Below are 27,677 nucleotides of genomic sequence, written 5' to 3'. Positions count from 1 at the left end.
AAGGAAACTCCCACAGGGAAAGGCTTAAAAGCGCTTCAGGAAGGTTGAGACATTTCTTAGGCAGTGACGGTGAGTCAAAAAGGAGAGAGGGAAAGAGACAGAATTGCTGGTGGTACAACCAGGTCTTAACTGACATCAGGATGAATTCTAGCCACGGCTTCTACCACTTTTCCTCTGGCTCCCTCGGAGATGCTGCAGGATGCACCTTCCATCATATAGGAGATTCCTACGGAACTTGCAGTTTCCATGGAGCAAGCAGCGGTGTTCCCATGCCTGTGTCATATGGAGGCCCCATCTGGCTGGCCTGTAATGCTGGGACAAGCTGGGGAGCCTTCAGGGGGAGCCAAGGAAACCTCTTCATGGGAGGGAGCGAAAAGCAGACCATGCAGGACCTGAATGGCCGCTTGGCTGCCTACTTGGAAAAAGTACAATCTTTGGAGGAAGCCAACACACAGCTGGAGGACTGCATCCAGGAATGGCACCAGAAGAGGTCTCACAGCACCAAGCAGGACTTCAAGGATTACGAGCAAAACATCTTAGACATGCACGAGCGGGTAAGTCAGCAGAGATGCCAACTGTTCTACATTCCTCTCCAGAGGGAATCCAAGGACTGATTCCGCCCAGCTGGCTGCATTAGAAACCTCTGAAATATTGCTGCCAAGGGTTATTTCTGCTGAAATTATGCCTTTGAAATATCCCACAAAAAAATGTGGATTCAGAGAGTAGCAAAAGGTGAAGGAGAAGAAGCCTTAATATTATATTTAAAGATGTAGGCACAGACTGAAACCTGTTCATCTAATTACTATTTTTCCTGGGAACAGAGAGACTTTTATCTTTTTATATTATATTCCACTTGTGGATGTTAGGCTCTGGGGCAGCAAAGATGGCATGTTCATATTTAACATTTTTTGTAATGTTTAGTTGCAACACTTAGTTTTATACATCCTTCTTGAAAATAGTAGTGGGAGCAAAGAAAGAAAATTCTGCATTTTAGATTGAACCACTGCACTTCTAGTGTGCTCAAAATATTTACTGAATTCTAAATAGAAGATAATGTTACCACTTTTCTTGTTTTTCTGTTATTTGATTTTTTTTTCTGCTGTTCAGCTGTGTCCAATTTTCAGAGACTGCTGGATAAGTCCCTGCAGTTTTCTTGGCAAAGCTTTTTGGAAGTGGTTTGCCATTGTCTCCTTCCTAGGGCTGAGAGAGGGAGACTGGCCCAAGGTCATCCAGCTGGCTTTGTGCCTAAGGCGGAACTAGAATTCAAGGTCTCCTGGTTTCTAGCCTGGTGCCTTAACCACTACACCAAACTGGCTCTTGTTATTGATATATAATGTACTTATTTTAAAACAGAATTATTAGGTGACCCATTTGTATCATGGTTTAGAGCAAAGATTCTCTAAGAAAACACTGAGACTAGATTTATGAATGAATTCTAAATCCTTGTTAGAACCAATTAATGGAACAGCCACTGACCTTTAGATGTTACACTAGAAGAGGATTCTGTAAAACACATGCCCCCTTATCCCCAATATACCCTGCACTGAATGGAGGAAACCTCCACTGGGTTTATTTTCATTCATTTAAATATTCTTCCTTTGTATAATCAGGAACACTAATAAAGTGGGTTTCAATTTCATAGAGATTTCTGCTTGTGTTTAGATCAGGGCTGCCTAGGCAAATGTTTTGACCCGCGAGGCTCACATCAGTTAATGGGTCAGAGGCTGTAAATATAGACATACATGTATACAAATACATATATATATATATATATGCAAATGTATTTAATTAATTAATTTAAATATGTATACATTTGCCCAGCTCACAAGAGTGAGACTCCAGGCAGCATTCAACCATAAAATAAATTATAATATCCAACAACAAAAAGCCCCATTAATGAAAATAAAGCACACAATTGGGGCATAATCACGTATACTCAATCTCCTAGGATGAGCCCATCTAATTTCCTGGTCCCAAAAGAGGGGGACATCTGGGTCTTCAAAGCATTCTTGAAGGCAAACAGGGTAGCAACTAGTGAAATCTCAGAACGTACACATCCACTGATTTTTTTATCCCCTCCCCTCCTAGCAATCTTAATAGGCTGCTGGGAGAAAAGGAAAGATTGACCATTTCCCAAATTAATGATTTGAAGCAGACTCCCTGAGATGACAGGAAAAGCAATGGAGCTTCCCCTTGTTCCCAATGATCCTCCCTGAAGGTTGCTTGTTTCCCGCTGTGAGAAACCAATGATTCTGAGCAACATGAACTATAAGGAATGGAAAAACAACCATTTGTTTCCCACTGGTCATCTGATTATGCTGATTTGTTGGTTGGTGGCAAGGGCAGGTGAGGCTCTGTGGCTTTTTATGGCTGAGGACTTATGGCTCATGAGCTTCACTTCCTGTCTTTGGCTTCTGCATAATACAAGAAGCCCACTGCAGATCTCTTCATTCAGTGTAAGGTGTTTGTGAAAGCTGAGGTGGAATAAGCACATGCAGCCACATCCATATTAGCTATATTCAAATACATGTAATGCCTGGATAGAGCTCTTGAGCAAATGACCTTTACAGTATGATAAATACTAGTGAAATGTTCCAGGAAAATAAAAAAGCAATCCAGTGGATGAAATACATATATTGCACTGAAAATGATCTTGCTCATTTCATTATATTAGCAAGCTGTGTTCTTAAACACTCCTGAGAAAAATTGAGTCTTTAAATTACCACTGGAAAGTTCATCATTGCTTTACAGAACTCACCTCAAGACTGACATAATGATCAGGCAGGGTGAGATGGCTGCGTCAGGTGCCAGATGCCAGAGTGAACAGGAAGTGGAGATGATGGTTGGAGGGTAGAGTTGTGTGTGTGTGTGTGAGAGAGAGAGAGAGAGAGATTGAGAGAGGGGGGGAGAGGGAGGGAGAGAGAAGTTCTGCACCCCTACACTAATTAGTGGCTCTTTGGTGAAGTGAAAAATCCTAGTCCATCACTATTGGTGACATAAGATACAACTGCAGTTCTGGTCAGCTTCGGTATATGGAACAGGAGAGCGTACATCTCGTCTCTTGCCCAATGATGTTGCAATGCACGTGAAAAAGAGCAAGATGTTTATTGCATGGTTCTTCTTAATGTTTTTAACCCCCTCTCTGTAGACACCCCTGCCTTTGACTTAGCTCATTTATTCCCTTGCACTATTCGTGCCTCATTCTCAATGCAGCACAAACAAATATCTTGAAGCAGACTGCTGCATGCTGAAAAACTGAATACTCCTCTATTAAAAAAAAATAATCCTTCTTCCCTGGAAACTAAATGTCAGTGTGAAATTGCCAGAGTAGTAATCTCTTGAGATGCTAGCTTTTTATATTAGGAATATTAGGATAGCAAGAGACTTCATCAGGTGAACCCCAACCTAATTTGAATGGTACCCTACTGATAAAACTGAATCACCCTCTCTTCAGTAGGTGACAACAGTCAGAGGATTATCATTACAGCTTGCCCATTTTCACTGACCCTGGGATATCCTTTTTCTTTTTAGTAGCCGTTCATCTGTTGCTGTTGTCTCTCTTTGCTTTAGGGCTGGTGTGCCTCTGTGTTTACATGCATATGTATAGATGTGTCTGTCCTCCTCAACGAACTGCTGCTTTGTAGTGTGGGAAGAGCTGAAGAAGACATGGCTTAAATGAAGTATTTCAGATGCAAGGTCTTTCATGTACCCTTTCATGTACCCTTCAATCTGCTCAACATTAGGGCAAGGGGAAGAAATGAAGTTGGTTTACATTGTAATACCAACCAACGTATTTCACACTTCCTGGATCTCGATGCAGGCTAGAACAAAGCCATGCATCAAAATCCATGTTTTCTTAAATGTTGAGATTTAGTTCTCCAGCAAATGAGTTAAAATATTTGGAAAAGGTGCTACAAAATGCAATGTTAGAGGAGATTGCTTGCAAACATTGAGAAAGGGATGTGCAAAATGTCTATATGGCGGGGGGGGGCACACAAAAATGCATACAAATGTTTTTGCACACTGGTAAAAACAAACTTTAGCTTATGTGGACATGAACTTTATGCTGAAGAAATGAGAACCTTAGCAAAACTGAAACTGACAGCTTTGTCCATTCCCACATGGCAGGAATTTTGTAAAATAGTGTCAAAGATTGCCAAGACTGTGGTAAGATCAGCATACAGTAAGGGTCTTTTTGGGGGGGGAGGGGATAATTTTTTAATGCCCTGTATACTTTGTTCTTAATATATTTTGTTACACAGAAGTAAGCAACTTGTAGCAAACTGGTAATAAGAAGATTACCAAAGCATCCGTCTGCCATTCTTAACACAGGAAGATGGAGTTCCCAAAATGGATGTTTGTGAATACAGAGGCCAATAGATTCTAATTATAACAATCCTTAGGACACACACAGACACATGTATAGTTCCTGCAAATATTTGACATCCCTATAATTAAAACAGGAGTCCTTAGTCTCACAAAGAATTTGATAGGGAAGTACAAGAATGCTCCTACGTGCTTGCGTATCTCCATGCTCAGGTCTAATAACAAAAATAATAAATAAAACTTTGTAATAAAATTTTCTTGCAATAAAACTTTCTTCAGCTAGGCAATAACCTCTGTAATTAATTAGAATAATGACTTTTGACTTCACATTGTTGTGTCTGATGAGGAGTGAGTCTTTGCATAAAGTTGCAGTTTAGTTTATGAAGTAGAACAGAGAACACTTGAAAAAGCTCTGAAACATGAGTTTCAGCAACCCTGCTCTCAGGGCTAGATAATTCAAACTGCACAGTGATATCCCCTTATCTTTTTTGTATTTTATGGGATTAAAACAGGGTAGGCAAAGTAGTGCCCATCCATACCGAGGCAGTGTGGATATTTCTCTTGCCATCATAATCTAATCATAATTAGGTCATCATAATTTCCAAAAATGGAAATTGGTCCCATAGGCTTTCATAAAATTGAAGCAACTCAGTGCTTTATCTGGAAAAGTACTCGTGTGCTGAGAAAAAATAGAAAATAAGTTAAGGCTATAGTAAGAAAGTTAGAGAGGATGGTAGAAAACAACCTTACAGTTTGCCATCTGGTAAATGAAAGTGTGTGAATGGCTATGCCCATCATGGCACTCATTTTGTGAGAATGCCGACAATCTCATTTGAAAGTTTTAGTGTGCTCACTGGTTCAAAAAGGTTGTCTAAGTTGGATTGGAGGGATATGATTCTGATCTCAAGAAAGAAGCCTGGATGTTTTTCAGCTTCCAAGTCACAACTTTGACAGCTACAGAATAATTTTCAGGACACAACAAACAAATCCAGCAAAAAAGACCAGAACCAAGAAAAGAAAAATTTCCAGCTGTAAATTTCTCTTCCTTGTCACTCCTCGCCTGGTCCTTGTGACTGTTTTGCCTTTAAACTCCTCAGGTTTTGACCCATCTACTTGCACTGTTAGATGGAGTCCTCTTCCTGGCCCATGCTAAAATTTCATGTGAGGTAATAAGCCACACAGTTATAAATGGTGACTATTTTTCTGTAGTGGAAGGAAAGAGAAGAAGATGACCAGCAGCAAGGTGGACGGACTCAGTTACAGTGGCGATAAGCGCACCCTTGGAAGACCTGAAAGACCAGGTTAGAGACAGACTGTCATGAAGAAAAATTATCTATGTGGTCACTAAGAGTCAATAATGACTTGATGGCACACAATTGATTAATTAATTTTTATGTAAGTGTGCTTTGTTCCTTTTGTACACATCTGCAAACAAAGAAAACTATAGGTATGCCTGAAGTAACAGTTTACTATTCTCAGACATTAGTTTGCCTTCATTCCAGACTTATCACTCTTTCTGTCATGAGCTAGTAAATATACATCCTGGACATCCTAGCTGTAAAACCTCCCCTTCATTTCCTCGCAGACTTAATCATACTGTACTGCTTAAATAAGGTAGATGCTTCCTGAAACTCCTGCCTTTCCTTGACTGAATGTCAATATAGACCCTTCCTGTTTGGTTACCACTGCTGGATTTCCTGGAGGAAACACTTAGAAACAGTTCCAGAAAATTAGACACTCACACCCAAAACTTGACCCATTTCTTGGCCTGAGGCCTACACTTAGGCTTACATCTGCTGATACAACTGGTGCAAGAAACAACAGCACATCTCCTTTTTCAAATATTAACTTGTTTGTGTTTGGCAGGGTTGTGGATAGAATCTGTGATATGACAACGCACTATCCCTTATTCTCCTGTGTATCTGGGAGGGGAATCTGAATTAATAGATAACAAGTCCATCACAAATACACTAATGGAAGCAAGGAATTTAGTTCATCCAGGATAGAGTTCTGTGAATCAAGATTTCCATTTTAGTGACTCATTTTGGCTTAAGGAGATATTCACCTTTCAGTATACCCTTGGAGGGATTTGCAGCTTCCTCTGGCACATCACATAGGATTTGCATAATAGGTGTTTGGCAAGGTATTGCCTCAACATCACTTCAAACCACCCATAATCATAACACCACCCAATTTCCTTTTAACATGATTCATGATGAGTTTTGTTTCCATCTGGGTATCTGAAAGAATTTTCCCTAAGTCAAAATGGTTAAAGACCCTGCATCGGCCAGGGGTAGGGGAGGGCAGGAGGAAAGGCTCCTAAAACCCTTAGCTTTGCTTAATTCCACTGGAAATATTCCCTAAGTGGACTTTATTGTTTTTTTTTATTATGGCAATATGTGTGGTATTAGGATGAGAGAAAGAGATGAATAGACAAGGTGGGCCTTTAATGTAATTTGTATGTCAGTGCAACAAACATGAGAACTTGATATTTAGGTTAAGGAATTTCATCTAGTGTAATTTGCTATATGCATTGCCTCCAGAAGCCTAAGCAGAGTTTTTTTAGATGCTCCCTCAACCAGGGATCTAAAAAAAGATAGGTCAGTGGTTGTAAGGTTATAGTTACTGCCCTTTTCCTGCCATGTAGTATATCAGTTTTGAAGGAAAGATTTTTAATAGCATTTCTGAACCAAAGCTGATCGTTAGAGGCTCCTGTATTGTGTTTTCAGACAACCCCTGAGGCACATCTTGCCTATCTAACAAAAATTTCTCTCCTGTTCAGTGAATGCATTTCCAGTAGAGATTCTTCCAACACCATGATTCTAGTGGTCTTTTGGGGATGCTTCAGGTCAAGGGTATCTTAAGTTGCTACCCATACCTTATATAACTAGCAATTCACAGCTTTTTCCTTGTGTAGAATGATATATGATTATTGAAAGCTTTTGAGAATCACTGATCACTGTACGGCAGAGGTTGCTAATGCCACCCTCTGTAGGTGGTGTGGCATTTGCTGTTCTGCCAGGAAGCATCCATGGGATCCTAAAATTAAATTTAAACCTGGCATTCACATTTATGGTCACCGGTAGTCAGGAACCTTTGCTGTATATAAATTTGAAACAGGATCTGATGTTTTTAACAAAATGTCATGACCCTTTCATAGGATGCAACATTGCAGTGCACCTATAAAAGGGATGGAGCTTGTGTTGTGACAGCACAATACTACTTTTCTCATTTGCCCCATCTTGGTATTCTCACACCCCAGAGATACCCCTAATATAACAAGGCATTGCTACAGCTGCTGTCCCAGTGCTCAGTGCTTCACCTGCACTTTCTTATAATTTTTGATGGTCCTGTTGGTTACTGTTATTGATAGCTTACAGGGTTATGGTTTGACTAAAATTGGAGAGGTATAATTTTCCCGAATTTTCCCGAATTTCTCCTCTCACCAACAGGCCAAGCATTCTCCACCTTTCTATTCTTCACAAAATTCTTCCCAAATCTTATATCAGTTTCCATTTTAATATGAATTTATCCAACATGTGTTTCCCAAATCAATACTCAAATCTGAAGATATTTGAAATACTGTATCTTATTGATTTATTTATACTTCATATTTAGTCACTCAAGGAGTGACTCTAGGTGGTTTACAATTAAAACAATAAATAGTTATTAAAATACAATAAAACAATATTCTTCCATAAAAATGTACTCCAAGATAGAGGTGCTAAAAAGATCTTAATTTATGGGAGCATCTTCAGGGTGCTAACCATCCCCAGGGTTGGTTGTTCCTCCTCATGCCCCATGCGAGATGGCAGAGCCAGATCTTCACCCTTTTCTGGAAGGCTGGGAGAGTGGGGGCTTGTCTCATCCCTGGGGGAAGAATGTTGTCTTCCTGGGCCCCACCAAATGACATTCTTTCATGGCTGGGGTCCGTAACATGCCTTCTCTGCCTGGCCGGGTGGGATAGGTCAATGTAATGAGGGTGAGATGGTCCCTCAGGCAACTTGAACCAATGCCATGTAGGGCTTTAAAGGTAATAACCAACACCTTGAATTGGACCAGAAGCAAACTGGCACCCAATGCAGCTTCCTCAGCAAAGGTGTTACATGTGCCATCCTTGGGGCACCCAAGATTGCTCGCACGACCACATTCTGAACCAGCTGTAGCTTCCGGATAATCTTCAAGGGTAGCCTCATGCAGAGTGCATTGCAATAGTCTATATGGGAGATGACTAGGGCATGAGTGTCTGATCCTTACTACAATCACTGACTGGCATATGAATGTAGTTATACTTCACTACTTGTGCTTTACTGAATTTTGTGACCCAGTTCTTCAATGTAAAATGTGCAAGTTACTGAAAGTCATGCATCACCTGCAGGAAATGTTGGGTAATGAATAAAAGTAGGGAGAAGTACTCACAGAAACATGAACATTCTTAATGTCTTAATGTTCACCACAACCCAATCAAAGCAGAACATCACCAGCTTTCTTTCATCTGTTCTTCTGGTGGAATATAGTATTATGCAATTGTAATTAATATGTTTACCTTTCAATGATAATGAATATTTGACAGCTGGAAGAGGAACATTCATATCTGAAGCCAACCAAAATCAAAACAAGAGGTGCTGAAAAGCTAACACATTCCAGTTTTGCATTTTGAGTTTCAAACTCTAGGCAAGCAATTTTTTCTAATTTGGCTTTGAAATTCCTTATTAAATATACAAATAGAAAAATGAGAAAATCCTAATTGTATTTTAGCATTAATATGGTTATGTGCAGGTAATGCACTTAATCTAATCAATTAAAAACCCAATGGCTGCATTGGCACAATGTGCAGTATTTTAGCATGGTTATTTTATGGCTAATCGTGTTGGGCATATCCAGCTGGTTTGGTTACATTTTGGTTCCGTGTATTCTGCAAAACCACAGTCCGGGCTAATTCAGTCACTAGATTAACCCATGAGTGCATTCCAGAGGTAAAAAAGAAAGTACAGTTCTCTTAGCCTACCAAAAGACCAGATCATGAGACTTTCATTCTACCTCTACAGTGAGATTAATGCTTTGTTATTTACAGATTGAGACTGGACGGATTACCAATGCAGGCCTTGTTCTACAGATTGACAATGCCAAGATGGCGACAGAGGACTTCAGGCTCAAGTAAGTTTTTCCCTGAGCTCCTCATCTCTTCTTGGAAGCAGATGCAGACAAAGGTGTAAAACTGGTCTCTGATTCTTAACAATTCAAGTATGGATAAAAGATTAATCTATGCTTCAGTATTATGTTTCAGATTAAATTTGATTATAATCATAATGGACAGCATAAGTTATACCATCTGTTGTTTGCTATCCAAGAGATAGAAGATTAGTGGCCAGCAACCCTGCTGCTCTGAAACAAGAGCCTGGGTTGAGAGGTACGGTAATTGCTTTCCTCTCTGCCTCTTACTCACTAGCTTGTGGATTTATGGATGAAGATGGATGTTTTGGGCTGTTGTGCTGCCTTTCCTGGATGCCAGGGGAGATGCCAGGGGAGATGTCAGGAATTACATAGGCAACACAAACTGCCTACTTTTCTAATTTCCTCTCCTCTGAAAACAAGTTAAGGAGAGCTTGTTTAAGGTGATGCTTAGCCAGGTCAATTAAAAGCATTGTGGTTGCAATTGCACAACATGCATAGTTAATTTTTTTTAGTTTCTTATTTGTTCTCTTTTTCCCTCTGGCTTGGCCTGATATGCAAGTACAGCCCTTTTGGTTAGTTTATGATTAAATGTATTATGTGAACCCAGTCCTCAAAGTAAGCAGGTTATGCAATATAGTCATAAATTTGGAAGAAATTTTGGAGATACCTAGTCCAATTCCCTGTCCGTGAAAGTTCTGAAATTCAGGATGTTGCTACAATGTCTTTAAGAAATGGCCCTCCAGCCCTGCTCTCTAATTTACTGTACAAAAGCCCATCATCTAAGGAATTTTGTTGTGCTGCCAAACACTTGAATAGGATTTGTCTGGATGTTCAGACAACATTTGTTTTCAAGACAAAACCTGTCATGCATTCCATGCATTCTTTGAGACCTGTGTTCTGAGTAAACCTCTGTGCCTGGTCATCATCAACCTCTACAGGCAAATGGACTTCAAGCAACTCCTTTGATGGAGCTATCAAAACATTTGTCTTAAATTTTCCCTGGGGCAATTTCTCAGCGTGCAACAGTTTAACCTGAGTTACACAATTTAGGTAACTCTGGTTCAGTGGTTGTGCACTATCTAGTTGTACAAGGTAACACTGTGATGACCTGCCCAGATCAAAATCACAGGAACACAGAATTCTGTCTTATGCCCACTCAGAACCTTGGTTCATCTAGTCAGCACTGAATATACCAACCTTCCTCTACCCTGTGTAGTCCAGTTGTGTTAGGACTTCAGTTGCCATAATTTCCATAATTCCCAATTTATTTGCATGGCAAATAAAACACATTTGGATAGCACCATGCTATCACAGACTAATCTATTTTGACTGGCAATGTCTTTCAGTATCTCCAACTGCTGCAGTGTATAATTTCAGTCTGCCTTGAGAGGTGTACTTCATGTTCTGTATGTACAATGGAAGTTTATCATAGGATGATACACAATACTTGTCAGGGTCTTTGGCAGCTACCTAAAACTGAAAGTGATTTTTTTTTTCTAAGCACAATTCTGAGTTCTCTTTAAAAGATTTTTTGAGATAGATGGAGGTGGGGTTCAAGAATTCTAGTAACTGAACTGTTTTCAGTTTAGAACCAATATATCCTCATGTACCTTAAGGTGGAGACATTCTAATTTTCTATCAGCCTTCCTATGATCTGGGGAGGAGGCTGGTATCTTCACTGATAACAAGGAAACTGTTTATATAACAGTCTTCTGTATCCTTATCAGTCTGGAAAGCAACTCTTATTATACTTTTGAAATCGTGATTCCCCAAATGATCAAAATAAAAATGATGTGTAATACAGCCAACCATCTCACCCCATTTCTTCACCAATTTGTCCATTAAGTTTGCATTTCAAATTAGTTACAGAAGGAATCCTTTGGGGCTAACTGTTGCTTGCTGAAAAACAACAGGACCCTTCAGAGCTGATTAGCAAGCTTCTCCACAAATGTGCTGACTTTCACTGAATCTCAACGTATTTGTAGAATGTGGAAGATTGGGTTGAGCAGTGATGCTTTGGAGACAGAAAATGAGCACAGAAGTATACTTCTGAAAGTTGTAGGTTCAAGCCCAAGACAGGGTTGTTGTCTCCCTCATTCAACTGTATCTCTTTTCTCTTTGGTTAAGGTATGAGGCTGAAAAAGCCCTCCGGCAAAGTGTGCAAAACGATGTTGAAAACATCCGTAAGGAGCTGGACAACATGACCATCATAATAACTGACCTGGAAATGGAAATTGAAGCTCTGCGAGAAGATCACATACTTAAAAAAAAAGAACATGAGGCAGTAAGACAAGCTTCTTCCCTTTCCCCCAGCTACATACTACACACCTTACTAAAATCCTCATCAGATCATCATCTGTTCAGAAACCAATTATGATAGATCATGCTTATTTTAACACAAAGTTACAGTAATAAATGTTGAATAAATATAGTAAAGTGCATTGGAGGATACTAATATAAGCTGTTTTGAGAACTGAACCTTCTGAATCAATATGATTTCTGTTTGGGAATTTTGCCTGTCAGGTCCAAAAAATATCACTGCAGTTTTGAGACTTAAGCTGATATATATATATATATATATATATATATATATATATATATATATATACACATACATACATACATACATACATACACATACATACATACATACACACACACACACACACACACACACGCACACACAATCAAATATAACTGTTTACTTAAAACAGCAAGGATTAGAACCACTTAGTATTGTAACTTTAACCATATCTGAGCAGACAAATGCTTAATATATTTAAATCCTGCCAATTTAAATCTGACACTCTGAATTTTCACTCTGCTGTATAAGCCAGAACAGCATTGCTGGCCCATCTCATTCAACCTTCTCTTTCCCACACTAGCCAAAGAGGCATGAATCCAATAGTGCTCTTCTGTTTAGGTTCTTCAGCAACCGTCTCTGATATCAGAAATAATCTGGACTCATTAAGACTTTCCCTAATCTCCTTTTAAAGTTAGACATGTTCTCAACCATCATGGGATATTGTTGCAGAGAATTCCATAGCACAACCATGTACTATGAGAATTACTTCCTTTTGTTGGTCTACATTCTTCCACTATAGGAAGTTCTCATCTAAATGCCAGAATTTTAAAATTAATGTTAATGCCCCTTTAACAGTGGGAGGAACCATTTCTTCCAAATACAACAGTATCTGATATACAGTAAACAGATGAAATACATCAGTTGCTTTGTTGAAACTCTAATGCTAGATCCCATAGCTAAATTTCAAAGGTAGCACCAGTTATATACATGTAAATCAGAAAAGCAATATGAGATAGTGTTGCATCAGCTGATGCTATTTGGTGCTTCAAAAATATCTTTAGAAAGACACATTGCAGTTGGTTCCTCTCACCAAGCCATTAGTACAGTGCCTCTAAGTTTGGGGGCACTCTGAAAACTGACTGATTACAGCATCATTTCCTGCGGCACCAGTAATAGGCAAAACATAGGGAGATACTGCAATGATGAGAACTTTACCAAACCAGTTTGGCTTGCCTCATAATTAGATTGTTTACATAGTAATTAGGTGTTTTCATCCAGCTGCTCCTCTGGTAATTATACAGAACCTTTACATCTTCTGCATGGAAACAGCATTTTGTAAAATGGGTGACTGAAATGAAAGAAACACTTTCAGGTTGAGAAGAGGAAGTCTTCCTTCCTCCAGAAAAAGAAGGTTTGAATTAGATTTTGCTAAGAATTCAGGACGTCCAAAGCCTGACTTAACTATGCATCAAGCAATTAACACAACATACTTCTGGGCCAACCCTGGTATTCTTTCACAATCAAAAATACATCCAGCAGAAAGTAGTGCACTCTTGCATCCTACGCTCTCTCTGTTTCAGACCTTCCCATCCAATTGCCTTCCTTGTACAAGCCCTGGCACAGTGGCTCTGCATGTAATTGGTATGCGTGTCATCCTCACCATCACAAGCATCTCCAGTTAACGTCTCTGTGTGTGCCAAATCACATACCTTCATGTCATCCCTTCAGTTTTTTGCCTGACATTTTTGAAACCTCACCCTTGAAAACAAACAGCCTGACTCAGATCCAAATTTAGCTGAGCATAGACCAGACCCACTGAAATCAGCAGGACAGCTAAATTATCCCTAATTTAGGCCTGATTAATTTCAACATTCTGTTCTAAGGATGACTAACTGGGGAATTCTATGAGTTGAAGGGCACACATCTTAAAGTTGTTGAGACTGAGAAACACTGCTCTAGAGATACAGTATATGAATCAGACCCATATTTGAGCTAGAAGGCTTGCTTACAAAGAATCAAGGACTTAGATCGTAGAGGTCTTTTCATTGCAGATAGAAAGAAAGAAAACCAGCTACTACAGACTCTAGGACTCAGGCTACCATATATATAGCAGTCCCAAGCTTTAGAACCTATATCTCTTTCTCCTGCCTTTACATGGTAACCAACTTAGTAATGCAGATTGAGATGTGGCTGGCATTTGGACATTGCTATTGTAATGGACTAGCCTGGTCTCAAGCCTATCATTCCTGAGCTTGCCGGCTTTTGTCTTCTTCACATCAGTATAAAGCCAGTTCTTTTTACTCTCTGCATTTGTAAGACAATATTGCAGTTCGTCATTAAAAAAAAAAAAAGATTCTTCATCCATTTACCCATTCACAATCTTCTCTAGTAAATGGATATTTATAGGCAAGTTCCCTTAATGCATACTGTGTTTTTCAAATAATATATTCCATGCTACTTTCTTTACATGCATTTCTCCAATGCTGTTTAATGAATTTTTTTCCAGTGCAGGTTTAAAAAAAATATTCTAATGTGAATACCTTTTGTTTGTGTGTAAGAATACTTAACATACACTTTTTCAAAATGCCTGCAAACTATGTGTATGTATGAAGTTTTCAGAAACACATGTCCTTTTCTGAGGTCATCATTTGAAACAAATGCTTATTGTGCTGGGTTTTACCTGAAGAAGACAGATGTTGTGGTGTTGATTATGTGCTGCCTACCATGCCAAGTGAAGTCCAATTTACTATATATCACAAAGCTGCTTCTGTAGAAAACCAGGCCACATTTCCTTTACATTCCTTTTTCATATAGCTCTAACTCCAACCCTATAAAAACATGGCAGTTTGCTTCAATTTTCCCTCTTTTTGTTTGCATAGTATGGGTTATTTTGATGTCTTATGCTTGCATTTCTTCCCTGGTCCACAAAGGAAACCAAGAAATAACATCTAGGTATGTATGTAATTATTTTAGCATTCTCTTTGGAAGCCACCCTGACAACCTTGTTTGAGGGGTGGGGGAGAGAATTTACTTTAAGTGTTAAATACCTTAATAATAATAATAAACATCAAACGATTTCTTCACACACATCAGCAAGAACAAGGACAAGTCTGAACCTATGAAGGCTAAGCAAATTGCATTTAAATATCTTATGCACAATAATTAATCAAAATAGAGGGGGTTTAAAAATGATTTCCTTATTTGAGGGAGGGAACATTAGGAAATAAGGAAGGAAACATTCCTATCCTTAGTTAAGCCTGAGTCTAATTCTTTCTTCTCTAGCTAAGTCTAGTCAACTCTTGAGACAGTTTGGAGATATTATATATTATATATACTGTATACACATATACAGTATATATACACATATACAGTATATATACATATACATATATATGCCTTATGTCATCTTTAAATGACGATCAAAATCCTGTTTAACCAGCCTTGGCCACACAGATCTGGAATAGTTTGTTGGAAATCTTTCTCCAGGCTAATATCCTAGGTTTACTTAATTACTTTTTAATAAGTGGGAGTATAATCCAGAGACATAGGTGTGAATTTATCCTGAACCACCCCAGTTCCAATATCATCTGCTTTTCCACTGTCAACCCCATTGTTTATTTGCTAAACTATGAAAGCACATTTTCCACACTTAATCTTATTAATTGTACCTTATTAGCTCTTTGGGAAGCCTTCATGCTATGCTGAGATGCGACAGGGCACTCTAGGAAATAGACAGCAGTGGCTACCATAGACAGTGGGTCATTGGGGATGATAACATCGCACCATTCTGATTTTGAAAGATTTTTTCCCCTTGGTCTTTATCTTGATTCATAGTATGAATTGTAGAACCAGCACTTTCATCTTAAAACTCCGGAAACACCACATAAGTAAAAGAAGGTTGGAGAAACACCTCCCATTAACTGGCCTTTGGGATGGTAGTCTTCTCCAACTTGGTGCCTTCCCAGAATATCAAAATTACAACTGCCAAAATTGCTTACAATAGAAGCTTGGAATATCTTCCAGAGCTTACACAGACTTTTCTTATACCATTGAATATGGTGCTCCCATTATTCATAAAAGACCAGGTCAATATAGTATTTTCCTTTCACACTTACTCAGATCCTTCTAAGGAATCTGAGGAAACTAGGCAAGTTTCAGTTAAATTAGTTGTTACAATATTTCAGATACTTTAGGAACAGGCTGGTTCTCTTGGCAGAATATAAATGGAAGAGGCAAACATATCATATCCTTGTGATCTTCCAAGTTTCCGCCAATAAACTGTTTATCATGCCAATATAAACTGAGGTATGCCTGCAACCACTTTTTTTTTTCCTAAAGGGGAAATATTATTTGACCTTACAGAGAAACTATGTGTCATGCTTGGCCCAAAACATATTTCTAACTAAAATATTTCTTTTTAACTAAGCCAGCATCCAGGGAAATAGTGAGCTATCCAGTTGTTGTTAGTTGCCGTCGAGTCGTTTACAACTCATAGCGACCCAATGTACAACAGAATGAAATGCTGTTCAGTCATGCGCCATATACCTGTTCCAATGTTTGCATCCATTGTTGCTGTGACAGTATCAATCCATCGCATTGAAGGTCTTCCTCTTTTCCGCTGGCCAGTAGTTCATGTTAAATAACCTTTGTAGTGAAGCTCTAGAGCAGGGGTTCCTAAACTTTTTGCCATCACACCTCCTTTTAGTGTAATCTTACACACCTCCCCTAAAAATCCAAACACTATAATGAACACAAATGAACAATGAGAACAATACAAAGGAATTTTGGGAAAGGCGGGTTTATTATAACAATTACAAGTAAAAGATTCTTCACACCACACAGTTTGTGAAACCCTGCTCTAGATTATATAAACATGCACAATTAGGGCAACAATTACAAAAGAAGAAATCCTGGTGAGGTTGAATGGACTCATCAGAAAAGAAACCTGGGGGGTAGGATGGATCACTCCATGCAAATATCAGTCCAGGGTGTAACAGCTATGAGAAAAAGAAGCAAATTCTGTTAGGATTAGAAAAAATAAACTGCTAGTATCAAAAAGCTTTTTACAAATACACAGTGCAATCAAACTCTGTGTCAAAGACAGTTTGAAGCTCCCCTCCAGTTGTCTTTTGCAACAGCATGTCAAGAAGCATTATTTTGCTCTGCGCCTCAGACAGCAGAATACTTTTTGCCATCTGTGTTTTGAAGAGGTTTTGCTGAGGTCCTTCTTTCTTTTGTCATATACAGAATATGCAAGCACATGGCTCATCCGAAGACTTCAAAGTGAATGTGAAGGTGAACAAAACTCCACAAGAAGATTTGGCCAAGATCCTGGCAGGGATAAGAGCAGATTATGAAGCAATAATTGAAAAAAACCACCGAAGTCTTGATTCTTGGTTCCAACAACAGGTATCCTTTCAGAAAACAAGATGGAGAAATCCTTTAGGGTTGCAGCTTTGATACCGTAGTTATCTACAGAAGAGGATCAGGTCTCAGGGTGCAGTGGTTTCACACCCATTTGAAATGTACAAACAAGATAACTGACTAGATATGGAGAGTTAAGAAGCACCACCTCTCGATCGGAAATGAAGCCCTCCCCCATGACATCTGACCTTCCTAACATTTGAAACTTCCTCTGTATCTTAACTTAAGCTGGCACATCACAATGCGCCAGTGTCCAAGTTTAATTCATTCTACCTCTATATTGCATAAAGACTATTGTGGTACAGAGAAATTATTCTGCTTTTTTACTAGTAGTTCTCCTTGAATTTGATGAAAGAGGATTTGGCTTCAAAAATTATTTCGAAGAAGAGATTTAGGGCAAGTTTTTCACGAGTGGAATGTGGTGCTCCTACACTTATGTAATTGAAAATTTTCCTAGAGGTGTATAAACCATTTCTTGGGCAGTTGGCAGCCTCTCTGAATTCTCACATTTTCATTTAAAGGAAGACATCTTGCAGGAACTCCCCGCATGGAGTTTTTCAGTAGTGGTGCTGCCATCACTGCTAAAGAAGAGACTTGATCTTGAGAAATTATTGACAATTTCTTCTTCTTCTTCTGGAGAAATCCATATAAATTACACACTCAGTATCTTGCTCGAAAATTGTGTGGAGAATTTCATTTTTGGCTAGGTCTAAACAATTATTCCATCTATTTTTATTTATTTTCTGTTTACACAGATTGGAAATGAACCTTCAGAGGGGCAACACAACCAGGAAGAACTACAAAACAGCCAGAAAGAAATCAGTGAGTTGAATCGCACACTGCAAACCCTGGAAATTGATTTCCAGACAGAACTAAATAAGGTGACTCCCAAGGACATTATTATTTTTTTCTGGTCTTCTAATTCAAACTTGCACAGTCTGATGTCCACTAGATGTGTTAAATGTATCTCTCATAATATTTGTCCACAGTGGCCAAATGGAAGTTGTAGTCCAACATATTTGGAGGCAACACTTGGGCAAACATTGCTGTAATCTTAATCTGTCATTCATATTGTACTGTGGTTTTCCATAAAGCATCTATGGCTGATTTTGCTGGGACTTGTAGACAGGGTAAACAAGAACAGAAATCTTTCAGTAGAATGCATTACAATTGCCTGGGTGGATCCATATGAATGCCTTCAGCTGGATCATCTGTATCTAGGTGGCATGCCCTTTTTTCCTTTAATTGCAAGACAAGTAAAAACAGATTTGCTAAATCATATCAAAGACCATCTAACAGTTCGCAGCCAGCCAAATACCTTTAGAGGCTCAGAAATAAGATATGCAAGTGAAAGCCTTCCTGTATTTGTTCTCAGCATTGGATATGAACAGATGCACTGCCTCTGAACATGGACAGCCAATATGGCATAGTGAAAGAATATGAGTGTAGCAAATGAATGAATGAATGAATGAATGAATGAATGAATGAATGAATGCTAAATAGCATTCCCAGAGCTAATCCAGCTACTTCATGGAGAAAAAAAAATAGAATACAATTAACAGGGTAATCCAATGTTCTGGTACCAAGACAGGATCTCCATGCCACTCTCGATCAGGGATGTAGGGATTCACAGCTCTCAATATTCTGATTTGTGGCATTATTTTTGTCTTTATAAAAATTTAAGCTCTAAAATAGGGGTGCAAGTTTCCTTCTGGGAAACTTACTTTGGGTGACCCCTTCCCCATCCACCAATGCTAAAGCATAGAGGAGGTCTATTTCAACAGATTGGGGGGCAGGGGGGTGTAGAGTGGCAGCACAGGTTGCTTGTTCTTGTTGAAGTAGATTTTGGAATAGCATAGTACATTTTTTGATTGGCGGGATCTGGTTCTGAAATTCCAACAGACCAAGAAGCAAGGAAGTCCAATATATGCCTTTTACTTTCTCTGCCATTTCATCGTTGTATGGCAGGCAGAAGTCTCACTGGAAATGCTTCTACTATTGTGGGATTCAGATTTCTGCTGTAAAGGTTTTAGAGCCGAAACAGGTATAAGTTTTTAAAGAGCCCCAAGCTGTCCTAAGATTGTATGATTTTAAAGAGAGAACTGTTCTGAGGTTTGAGTCTCCCTGAAAGAGAAAGCCCACAAAAGTAGGAATTTTGCCTGTCTGCATTAAATGTACAGAATATGGTTGTGATTAAACAGTGGGGAAGTAAAAGGGAATCTGTACATGGTCCTACAGATGGTTATTTCTATTTTCCTTCCTTGTTTAATCCTGAATCTTATTATACATTAATCCCTCCTGAAAAACTGAACCGTCTTGAAGGAACTGATGTTGCAGACACTGGCCTGGGGCACTTGACAATCATTAGAAAAAAACTGAAAAGATAATCATTCTCCATAAGCAAAAATTGTGCAATCGGGCAATGATTAAATCATACCAACACTAATTAACATGGCAGTTTGAAAAGACAAGTTGTTGCTCCAAGCACTTTATTTTCTAAATTTAAATAGAAAGGAGAGGAAGCCAGGATAGAAAGGGAAGAGTAAATATCTCTCCACTCTACATAAATAATAATAACTTATAGACAACATTTAAAGATATAATTTCAACAACTGCTTATAGACAGAGGCTGTCATTTACACATATCCAGTAAATAAGCATGTTTCTTGGTGTCTGCTACGTAGTTATGCAGTTTGAAAATATAACATTGTTGGCATGTTTTGTTCTTTCAGAAATTCGCCTTAGAAAACAATTTGGCAGAAACCAAGTCTCGCTATACTTTCCAGCTTCAAAGTATTCAAAACCTCATCTCTAAATGTGAAGAAGAGCTCAGCAAGTTTCGGCATGATATCAAGTGTCAAAATAATCAATACAAGGTCCTCTTTGGAATAAAAACACGTCTGGAGAGGGAAATTTCTACTTATCGCCAGCTTCTGGATGGGGATGTTGATGGGTAAGGCACAGTCAACCTCAGGCAGAAAAGGGAAAGAATAAACTTGTAACTGGAATCTAATCTAAAAACTGAGGTTAATGAAGGAACAATTCTGAAAGCAAGTTTCAGATCAAAATTCAAAGGTGGGCAATGGCTGTCCTTTCCAAGTAAAATGCAGTTGGAATTATCACAACCCTTTTTGATGCCTGGTGCCATCATAGACACCAAGCTTATGTAATGACCAAGCTCCCAAAGAATTTCCCAAGTCTTCTAAGTTCTGTCACAAGATTTGGGCACAAAGTTCTCATGAGATTTTAAGCCTTTCTTCCTCTCACATTTGATCTATTTCTTTTAAAGGGATTTATTTTCCTTTCATTAAGAAATGTTGACATCTTGGAAATAGCATAGGAGCTATTTCCAGCCTGGAGAGGATCATGTTGTTTTATCAGCTGTGCAGCCATTAAAGGATAAAAAATTAGGGCTCTATAGGACTTTGTATTTGAAGGCAAAAGGGTTCTTTGAGGCAACTGGGGGGGCAGGGGTGCATGAAAGCAACACCGTAAGTCATTTCAATTGTGTGTACCTGTACCATCAGACACAGTATAAGAGGCATGTTATGGGTCCAGTCAATCAAGGAGTGTCATCTGGTGGCACCCAGGAAGTAAGCCTTTTCTGTCGTGGAGCCTGCATCATTCCCCAGGGATTAGACCGGCTGTGACCCTGCTGGCCTTTCATAAGGCCCTGAAGACATGGTTGGGTTCCCGGGGTGGGGGTCAGTTAGAGTCCAAGAGATGGCTATTTTAATTGCTGGTTGTTGGGTTTTTACCTTGGCTGCCAGTTATTTTGCTGTTGTTTGTGTTCTTATCAGCTGTTAGCCACCCAGAGTCACCACGACGACATGGGCATTCATATAAATTGAATAAAATAAATTATTATAATATTATTATTATTGTATCTTGCTGCATACAACACAGACTTCTTATAATGGCTAGCGATATGGAACAGATCTGCACAGAGCATTTTTACTGATATTCCCTTTATCACTTTACAGGAAGACCGGCGCAAGCTTTAGAGGTAAATATAATCTAGATTCTATTTTTGTAGGAAAAGTTTCAAACAGCTTTAGAGGAGGATTAATACATAAACATAGGATTAAAGCTCCCAACAGCTGCCAATCATGATGCATATAGCTATCTCAGGATCAAAAGTAGCAAGCTGCAAAATACCAGTTGCTGGAAACAAGTGTGATGGTATATGGGAATGACCTTGGGAGACAGGAGGAAGAGCCACAGTCTAGATAACCATCATGTAAAAGGCATCTCAGCCTGCAGAAGGAAAAGGAGAGTGGGAAGCATCTCAGAAGGGACCCTCCTTAGTTTTCTGGAGAGTAAAAGGAAAGGAGGGGAGGAGTACTTTCAGATTTGTAAGATTGAGGTTAGCCCTTCAAGGTAGTCCAGACAAGAAGTATAACACTGAATACTAGCTCTATCTTACTGTAAGGTTACATTAAAGAATCTTGCAAGTCTGAAAGTATTCCTAGAGGTAGCTGTTAAGCCACTGTGGAAACAGGATGCTGAACAATATGTCTTTGCACCAACCAATCATGGTTTGACATTTCTTTATATTGTCTTTGGCAATCTATTCATGGTCACAATTGGGTAAAATGGAAGTTTGAGAAAAGTTCTACAACAAGTGTATGAACTGTACATTCATTATGTAAATCAAACTGGCTGTCACCAAGCTCTAAATGTGAACTAGAAAAGCTTGGGTTATGGTTCAGTTAAGTTACTTGGATGGGTAGATAGTCATTTACATACACATGCCTACACACATAAACACATACACCCAAAAAGATATCTGTATGTGTGCATACGTATGTTTATGTGATAGACAGACAGATGGGTATGAATGAAGGAAGAAAGAGTCACAGTTGGGTGAAATTGATGAGACTTTGCACAAGAAAGAAGGAAGAAGTTTATAGAACAGAAGGCAACATGTGAAGTGGTGTATCGATGTGGTACAAGCAAAGATGGTTGCAAGAAGAGGTACAGTGGATGATGTTAACGTAAACTAGTTAGCTATATTTCCTTTTCTGTTTCTTACCTCATGCCTTTAATCTCTTTGGCTTACTATTTCTTACTCCTTTTTTGCACTTTGCTTAAAGTTTTTTACCCTGAAAGGAACAGTATGCACGCATGAATGTAGGTCGTACAAGTCTTTTCACATTAATGTTTATTGATCTGTGTATTCAATTTATATTTCACCTTTCTATACACAGAGCATACAACATCTACTACATGAACTAAAATGAATGTATCACTCATTTCTAGGAAGGTGAACAGAACTTTGGAGGTAGAAAGTCTGAATGAATGAATGAATGAATGAATGAATGAATGAATGAATGAATGATACAAAATAATCCAGAGGTGGAGAGCAAATTACATTTGTTCAAAGTACAAATCTATTACATTTATTTAAAAATTGACATTTGGGCTTTCAGTGCTGCAAACATCCCAAAATATACTTAGAATAAATATTTCTATATCCCACAAATCAAATTCCTTTAGAAAGAAAGAAGACTGAGGCTGCAATTGTGGGAATAAGTCTCATGGCAACCAGCTGGATTTACAGCTGCTGCATTCTTCAACTTGGTGCTCTCTAGGTCTGTTGAACTACAGCTACCAGAATTCACAGCAGTCATTGACAATGCTGAGAGTTGTAGCCTAGCTCATTAGCGGATGTCCATTTGGAATGGACTGCACTACTGAGTGTGAAACTGAACTATAAAACACCTGCAACTACATGCATCTTATTGTGAGATGCAAACGTACTGCATTTTCAATTTATTCCGGACATTTAGGTTGTGTGTGTGCATTTCAGTGTTAAGTTTCTAAAACTGGGGAAGGACCCAACTGTTCTATTAATCCCATCACACCACAGTTTCATCTCAAGCCTATTTGTATAATTAATTGTACAATGCTGCTTCTCTACTAACGCATGACCACATTTCTTCCAGAACACGGATCAAGCAATCAGAACCTAAAGAAAATTGTGCAAGAGACTGTGGATGGAGAGGTAGTCTCTACACATACCACTGAGATCAAACGGCACACATGATTTCCAACATGAAGGAAAAATCATTTATCTGTGGAACGTATTCAGATTTGACTATTTAATGAGAAGAGTTCTATTCCTTATAGGCAGTGTACAGTATGTATGCATTCTTTGGGGCTCCTGAATTCTTTTTCTCAATCTGTCATCCATATGTAATTTAATTTAATATGAATGCAAATAATTTAGCATCTTCTGTTGTATCTTACTTCTTTAAAACCTCAAGATAAATAAAAGTATCATTAATTTATTCTGGTTCCCAACAATTGCAGTTGCTAAGTTTGATCATTAGCAAATAAGTTTGCTCATCCCAGAAGCAAGTGCTGCAGAGTTGTGTCTTTAAAAGTGTGCCTGGCAAGTTACTCATGATATAGGATCTCCACAGAAAAATAAAAGATGTCCAAAAAGTTTCTAGTCATAAATCATGATTAAAGTTTTCAAAGAGATTCAACAGAGAAAATTTGAAAAAAAGTTGAGAGTGTTCTGGAGGTAGTCTGTCTTTATATGACATAACTGCTAAAATGTTGTGGTAAAGGCAAATCGATCAAACTATGAATGAAACTAATTCTGGCACACCCAGACATTATGTGGAGGTAAGAACTGTCCACAAGAGGTACATTAATAATTGCTGGGCCTCTATACCCAAAGAACAATAAATGATGCCTCTATACCAGAGGTTCTCAAGCTTGGCAACATTAAGATTTGTGGACTTCAACTCCCAGAATTCCCCAACTCAGCAAGACTGGCTGAGGAATTCTGGGAGTTGAAGTCCACGCACCTTAATGTTGCCAGGCTTGAGAAACACTGCTCTATACTAACCTTTTGATGGTCATCTTTCTTGCCTTTTGCTGCTTCCAGTTGCTTAATTACACATTACACCGAAACCTGATTAGCAGGAACTGGCACTGGAAGGAGAAAAGCTTTTGGTTTTTCTTCCCCAGGAAATCAGTGGGGAACTAGTGCCTACCCACAGGCTCCATAGGGAAGAACATTTCTCATGTCAAATACCCTGCTTAGTAGATTCCAGTGTGACTTCATATTCCCTTTATATTCGAGTTTCTTTACACCCTTAAAAATATCCTACACATGGAATCAGAGAATTTTACAGATGGGAGAGAACTTAGAGGTCATTTAGTCCGGCTGAATGCAGGATATATAATGTAGGAGGCAAATATGACAGTCCTGACAACGGCCATCCAACTTCCAGCAAAGGAGGGCTTTCTAAGGCCCTCTCTGAAATAAATCTTATCATAATTGATTTTAATAACAATTTAGAGGGAATGCAACTTCTGAATAGCCAAAACAAATAATCCTTTCATTTCCCCACACAAAGCCCTACTTGGGAGAAAAACCACCCTGACCCATGAGCTGATACATGCCTAGCTTGATCTTTGGGGAGCCTAGCATGAAAACAGATCACCTTTATGTGTTGGTTTGAAATGTGTGTCCTTTTTGTTCCTTCCAGTTTTAGCATATTATGAAGTAAAATCATCTTTATGCCCTCCCAGAGTCTGGGAGGGAGAAAACCAGGGTTCCATGGAAGCTGGTTTATGTTTTTTAAAGCTGCCCATAAAAGGACAGCAAAATGTACTCCCATAAATCAGTTCTTTCACTGAGCATGTCAAAACCAGTTCATGACTACAACTACTGGTTGCATGAGGAAGATTCCAAAAAAACTTAAATGGATTACCTAATGTTTTCTGAGGAGAACTGGTAATACCAGATAGATAACATTGGGTGAATTGATGTATTCTTTCAGATTAACACCCAGAGCCAACCCATTCAAGTCAATCTGGCACTCAGTGCTCCTGGATAAATTAAGATGGGCCTGGCTTCCTAATGCTGCATGTAACATTGTTCATACACCTATACACATACTATTAAAGGAAATAATAATGGCAAAGAAAGGACATGAAAGTATAAGGTAAATGATCAGAGTTAGATTGTCTATCACAGCCATTCCCGACTCTAGCACCTCTAGGCACATGTACTCCAACTCCCAGAATTCAAAGCCAGCATGCCCATTGCCAATAATTTCTCTCTCTGCAGTTTCTGATTTTTGCAAATCTGGTTTATCAAGCTAGAGATTTTTCTTTTCAAAATCACCTATTTTTTAAATGAATTTGAGAGTGAATTCCTCCAAACATACACATTTGTTTGTAATTTTCCCTGAATAGATTTTGAAAAATAATTCCTCTAATATAACACAGGTTACATCATTTTTATGAATATGTGCATTTTTGTACAGATCTTACACACACACACACACACACACATATAGTATACTGTATGTATATGTATATGTTGTATATGTATACATATACGTATACGTATATGTATATGTATATGTATAAAATTGGTAAACTGCATTGGAAAATTAAACAATGTAGCTGGTGGTCTGGAATGTGGCAATGCATGCAGTGTTGAGCATGTCATGAAACATTCATGTAACACTACTCCCTGGCAAGCTACACTGGGTCCCCATAGCCTTCCAGGTGCAATTCAAGGTGTTGGTTAGCACCTACAACGCCCTACAAAGCACAGGCTGCCTGTCTCAAATTCTTTCTGCTCACCCCAACAGACCCAACAGGATGAGCATTTTCCAGGCCCCTTCTATTAAGCAGTGCCCTCTCTGTCACAGTACCTGCCTTCTGGAGCAGGGTCTCCTGACTCTCAGCCCCACCAAAATCCAGATGGTCCTGACCCCATTTGCCTTCCATAAGGTGTTAAAAAGATAGCTTTTCCCTCATACATTGGGATTGGAGGGGTGCAGGGATCTCTTAGGTGAGTCTTGGTTAACTGCTTGTGGTCGGTTGGTCTGTTACTGATCTGTAAAATGGAAATGATTTATTTGGACCTCTGGTTCATTTTATATTGACCATTGTTGTAACTGTTGTAAATCATTTTGGAGTTTTGGGTTTTATTGACTGTTAGCTTCTCAGAGTCATTAAACAAGATGGGCAGCCATATAAATAGTTTAAATAAATAAATAACATGTTTAAACCAATTGATATGAAAATAGGGTGGAATGGACTTAAAAATAAATAAAATGAAACCTTCATATACCAGAAATAATCAGTTTCCCATATGGTTGATTCCGTACCTTCAGATACATCCATGTTAACAGATAACTTAACTGTTATGTATTTCTTAAACCAAACCAAGCAACATGCCCCTTGATTGTTTATATTTTATGAGTTTTCAAAGTAGCTACTGTAAAGAAAAGGGATCAGGTGTGCAGGAAGAAAGTATTACCAAGCTGATAGTAAAAAAGAATCAGTTGCAGAAATAGGTAATCTAGAGTTTGCCCTAATTTAAGCGTTACTGTTTTTTGGGAGTATACTGAATCCCAAAAATTAATATTCCCAGCTCTGTCTAGCCCTAACAGAACTAAAATTTCCAGAGATGGAGCAATGTCACTCATTATCTACTTATTTTCATTCTTCCCACAACGAAAGCCACCATTTATGAGAAACTGTTTTGAGGAAACTGAGGTATTTAGATATTTAAACAACGACCAGATCTTCATATGGTATTTCACTGTGCTTTACTGGGGTATCTGGTGTGTTGACACGTTAGTTGTGAAATAAAAACTTTGTACAATGTTCAGAGGTTATGTATTTTTATAACAAAGCAGAAGCTGTTGAATAGCAAATTCTGTTTCCTGTGCAATGATGGGTGGGGATTTGACATATACATATTATTGAACTACGGAGTACAACATTATCAATTATTAACTCCAATGCAATAATCCTCAACTTTCCCTAGCCTGATACCTCAATTTATTCTGCCTTAACTGGAAAAACCAAAGAATAAACATAGTAATAGGAGTGAACAACTCCCTTTAATTCTCCTGCTAGAGAACATACTCGTGGCTGTTTTCTGGATGCCCATTTGCAGTCCAATTAATTGTTGCAGAGTCTACTATGTTCCAGTAGCATCCTAATTACATAACATCTAGCAGGAAGAGAGTGGTGCTATCATGGCAGGACTCCAGGGTAGACATTCGGGCCCCATCCACTATAGTTAAGAGGCATGCTACAAATGCAGGAACACTGGTTTAACAGAATCAGAAATATGTTGACTAATACAGATTATCGTTTCAGGAGGGATGAGATCAGTAAAGCCAGCAAATCTCCACCTAAAATGATTTCACTTCCCAACTGTGAATGCAAAACCTCAGTATCACTCAGAGCAGTTTCAATATCCTTGGTGCTTTGTAGAAGAACTGCAATCAACTGACTCTCATACCTCACACCTTACTCATGCTTAGCCTTGATAGCATCCATGCCTGCACTCTACAAACACAATTGACCTGGGAGGGAATTCACATGCTTATTTTGTATTACATGGAAAGCGCCAAGGTTTTTTTTACATACCTCAGAGCAAATGCTTGAGATTACA

The 27,677-nt window shown here is 38.7% G+C and overlaps 1 protein-coding gene across 1 annotated transcript; it reads left to right on the top strand.

Moving 5' to 3' along the window:
• LOC134495333 (keratin, type I cytoskeletal 23-like) lies at positions 1-23,539 on the top strand. Its single transcript, XM_063300700.1, has 8 exons — positions 1-554; positions 9,401-9,483; positions 11,629-11,785; positions 17,054-17,215; positions 17,986-18,111; positions 19,963-20,183; positions 21,214-21,236; positions 23,179-23,539. The coding sequence occupies exons 1-8, from the start codon at positions 141-143 to the stop codon at positions 23,277-23,279; spliced, it is 1,287 nt and encodes a 428-aa protein (XP_063156770.1). The 5' UTR covers positions 1-140; the 3' UTR covers positions 23,280-23,539.
• The last annotated feature ends 4,138 nt before the right edge of the window (positions 23,540-27,677 follow it).

This window comes from Candoia aspera, chromosome 4, assembly GCF_035149785.1.
Source record: "Candoia aspera isolate rCanAsp1 chromosome 4, rCanAsp1.hap2, whole genome shotgun sequence".
NCBI lineage: Eukaryota > Metazoa > Chordata > Lepidosauria > Squamata > Boidae > Candoia > Candoia aspera.
The sequence above is the reverse complement of the archived record's forward strand: the minus strand, read 5'-3'. Positions and strand labels throughout refer to the sequence as shown.

What these genes read in the sequence shown, in the direction of transcription:
- LOC134495333 (XM_063300700.1), top strand. Translation starts at nt 141, where the DNA reads ATGAATTCTAGCCACGGCTTCTACCACTTTTCCTCTGGCTCCCTCGGA. An exon ending in ATTCTTGGTTCCAACAACAG is followed by an intron (nt 17,216 to 17,985) that starts GTATCCTTTCAG and finishes CTGTTTACACAG; the next exon opens with ATTGGAAATGAACCTTCAGA. An exon ending in GACCGGCGCAAGCTTTAGAG is followed by an intron (nt 21,237 to 23,178) that starts GTAAATATAATC and finishes CATTTCTTCCAG; the next exon opens with AACACGGATCAAGCAATCAG.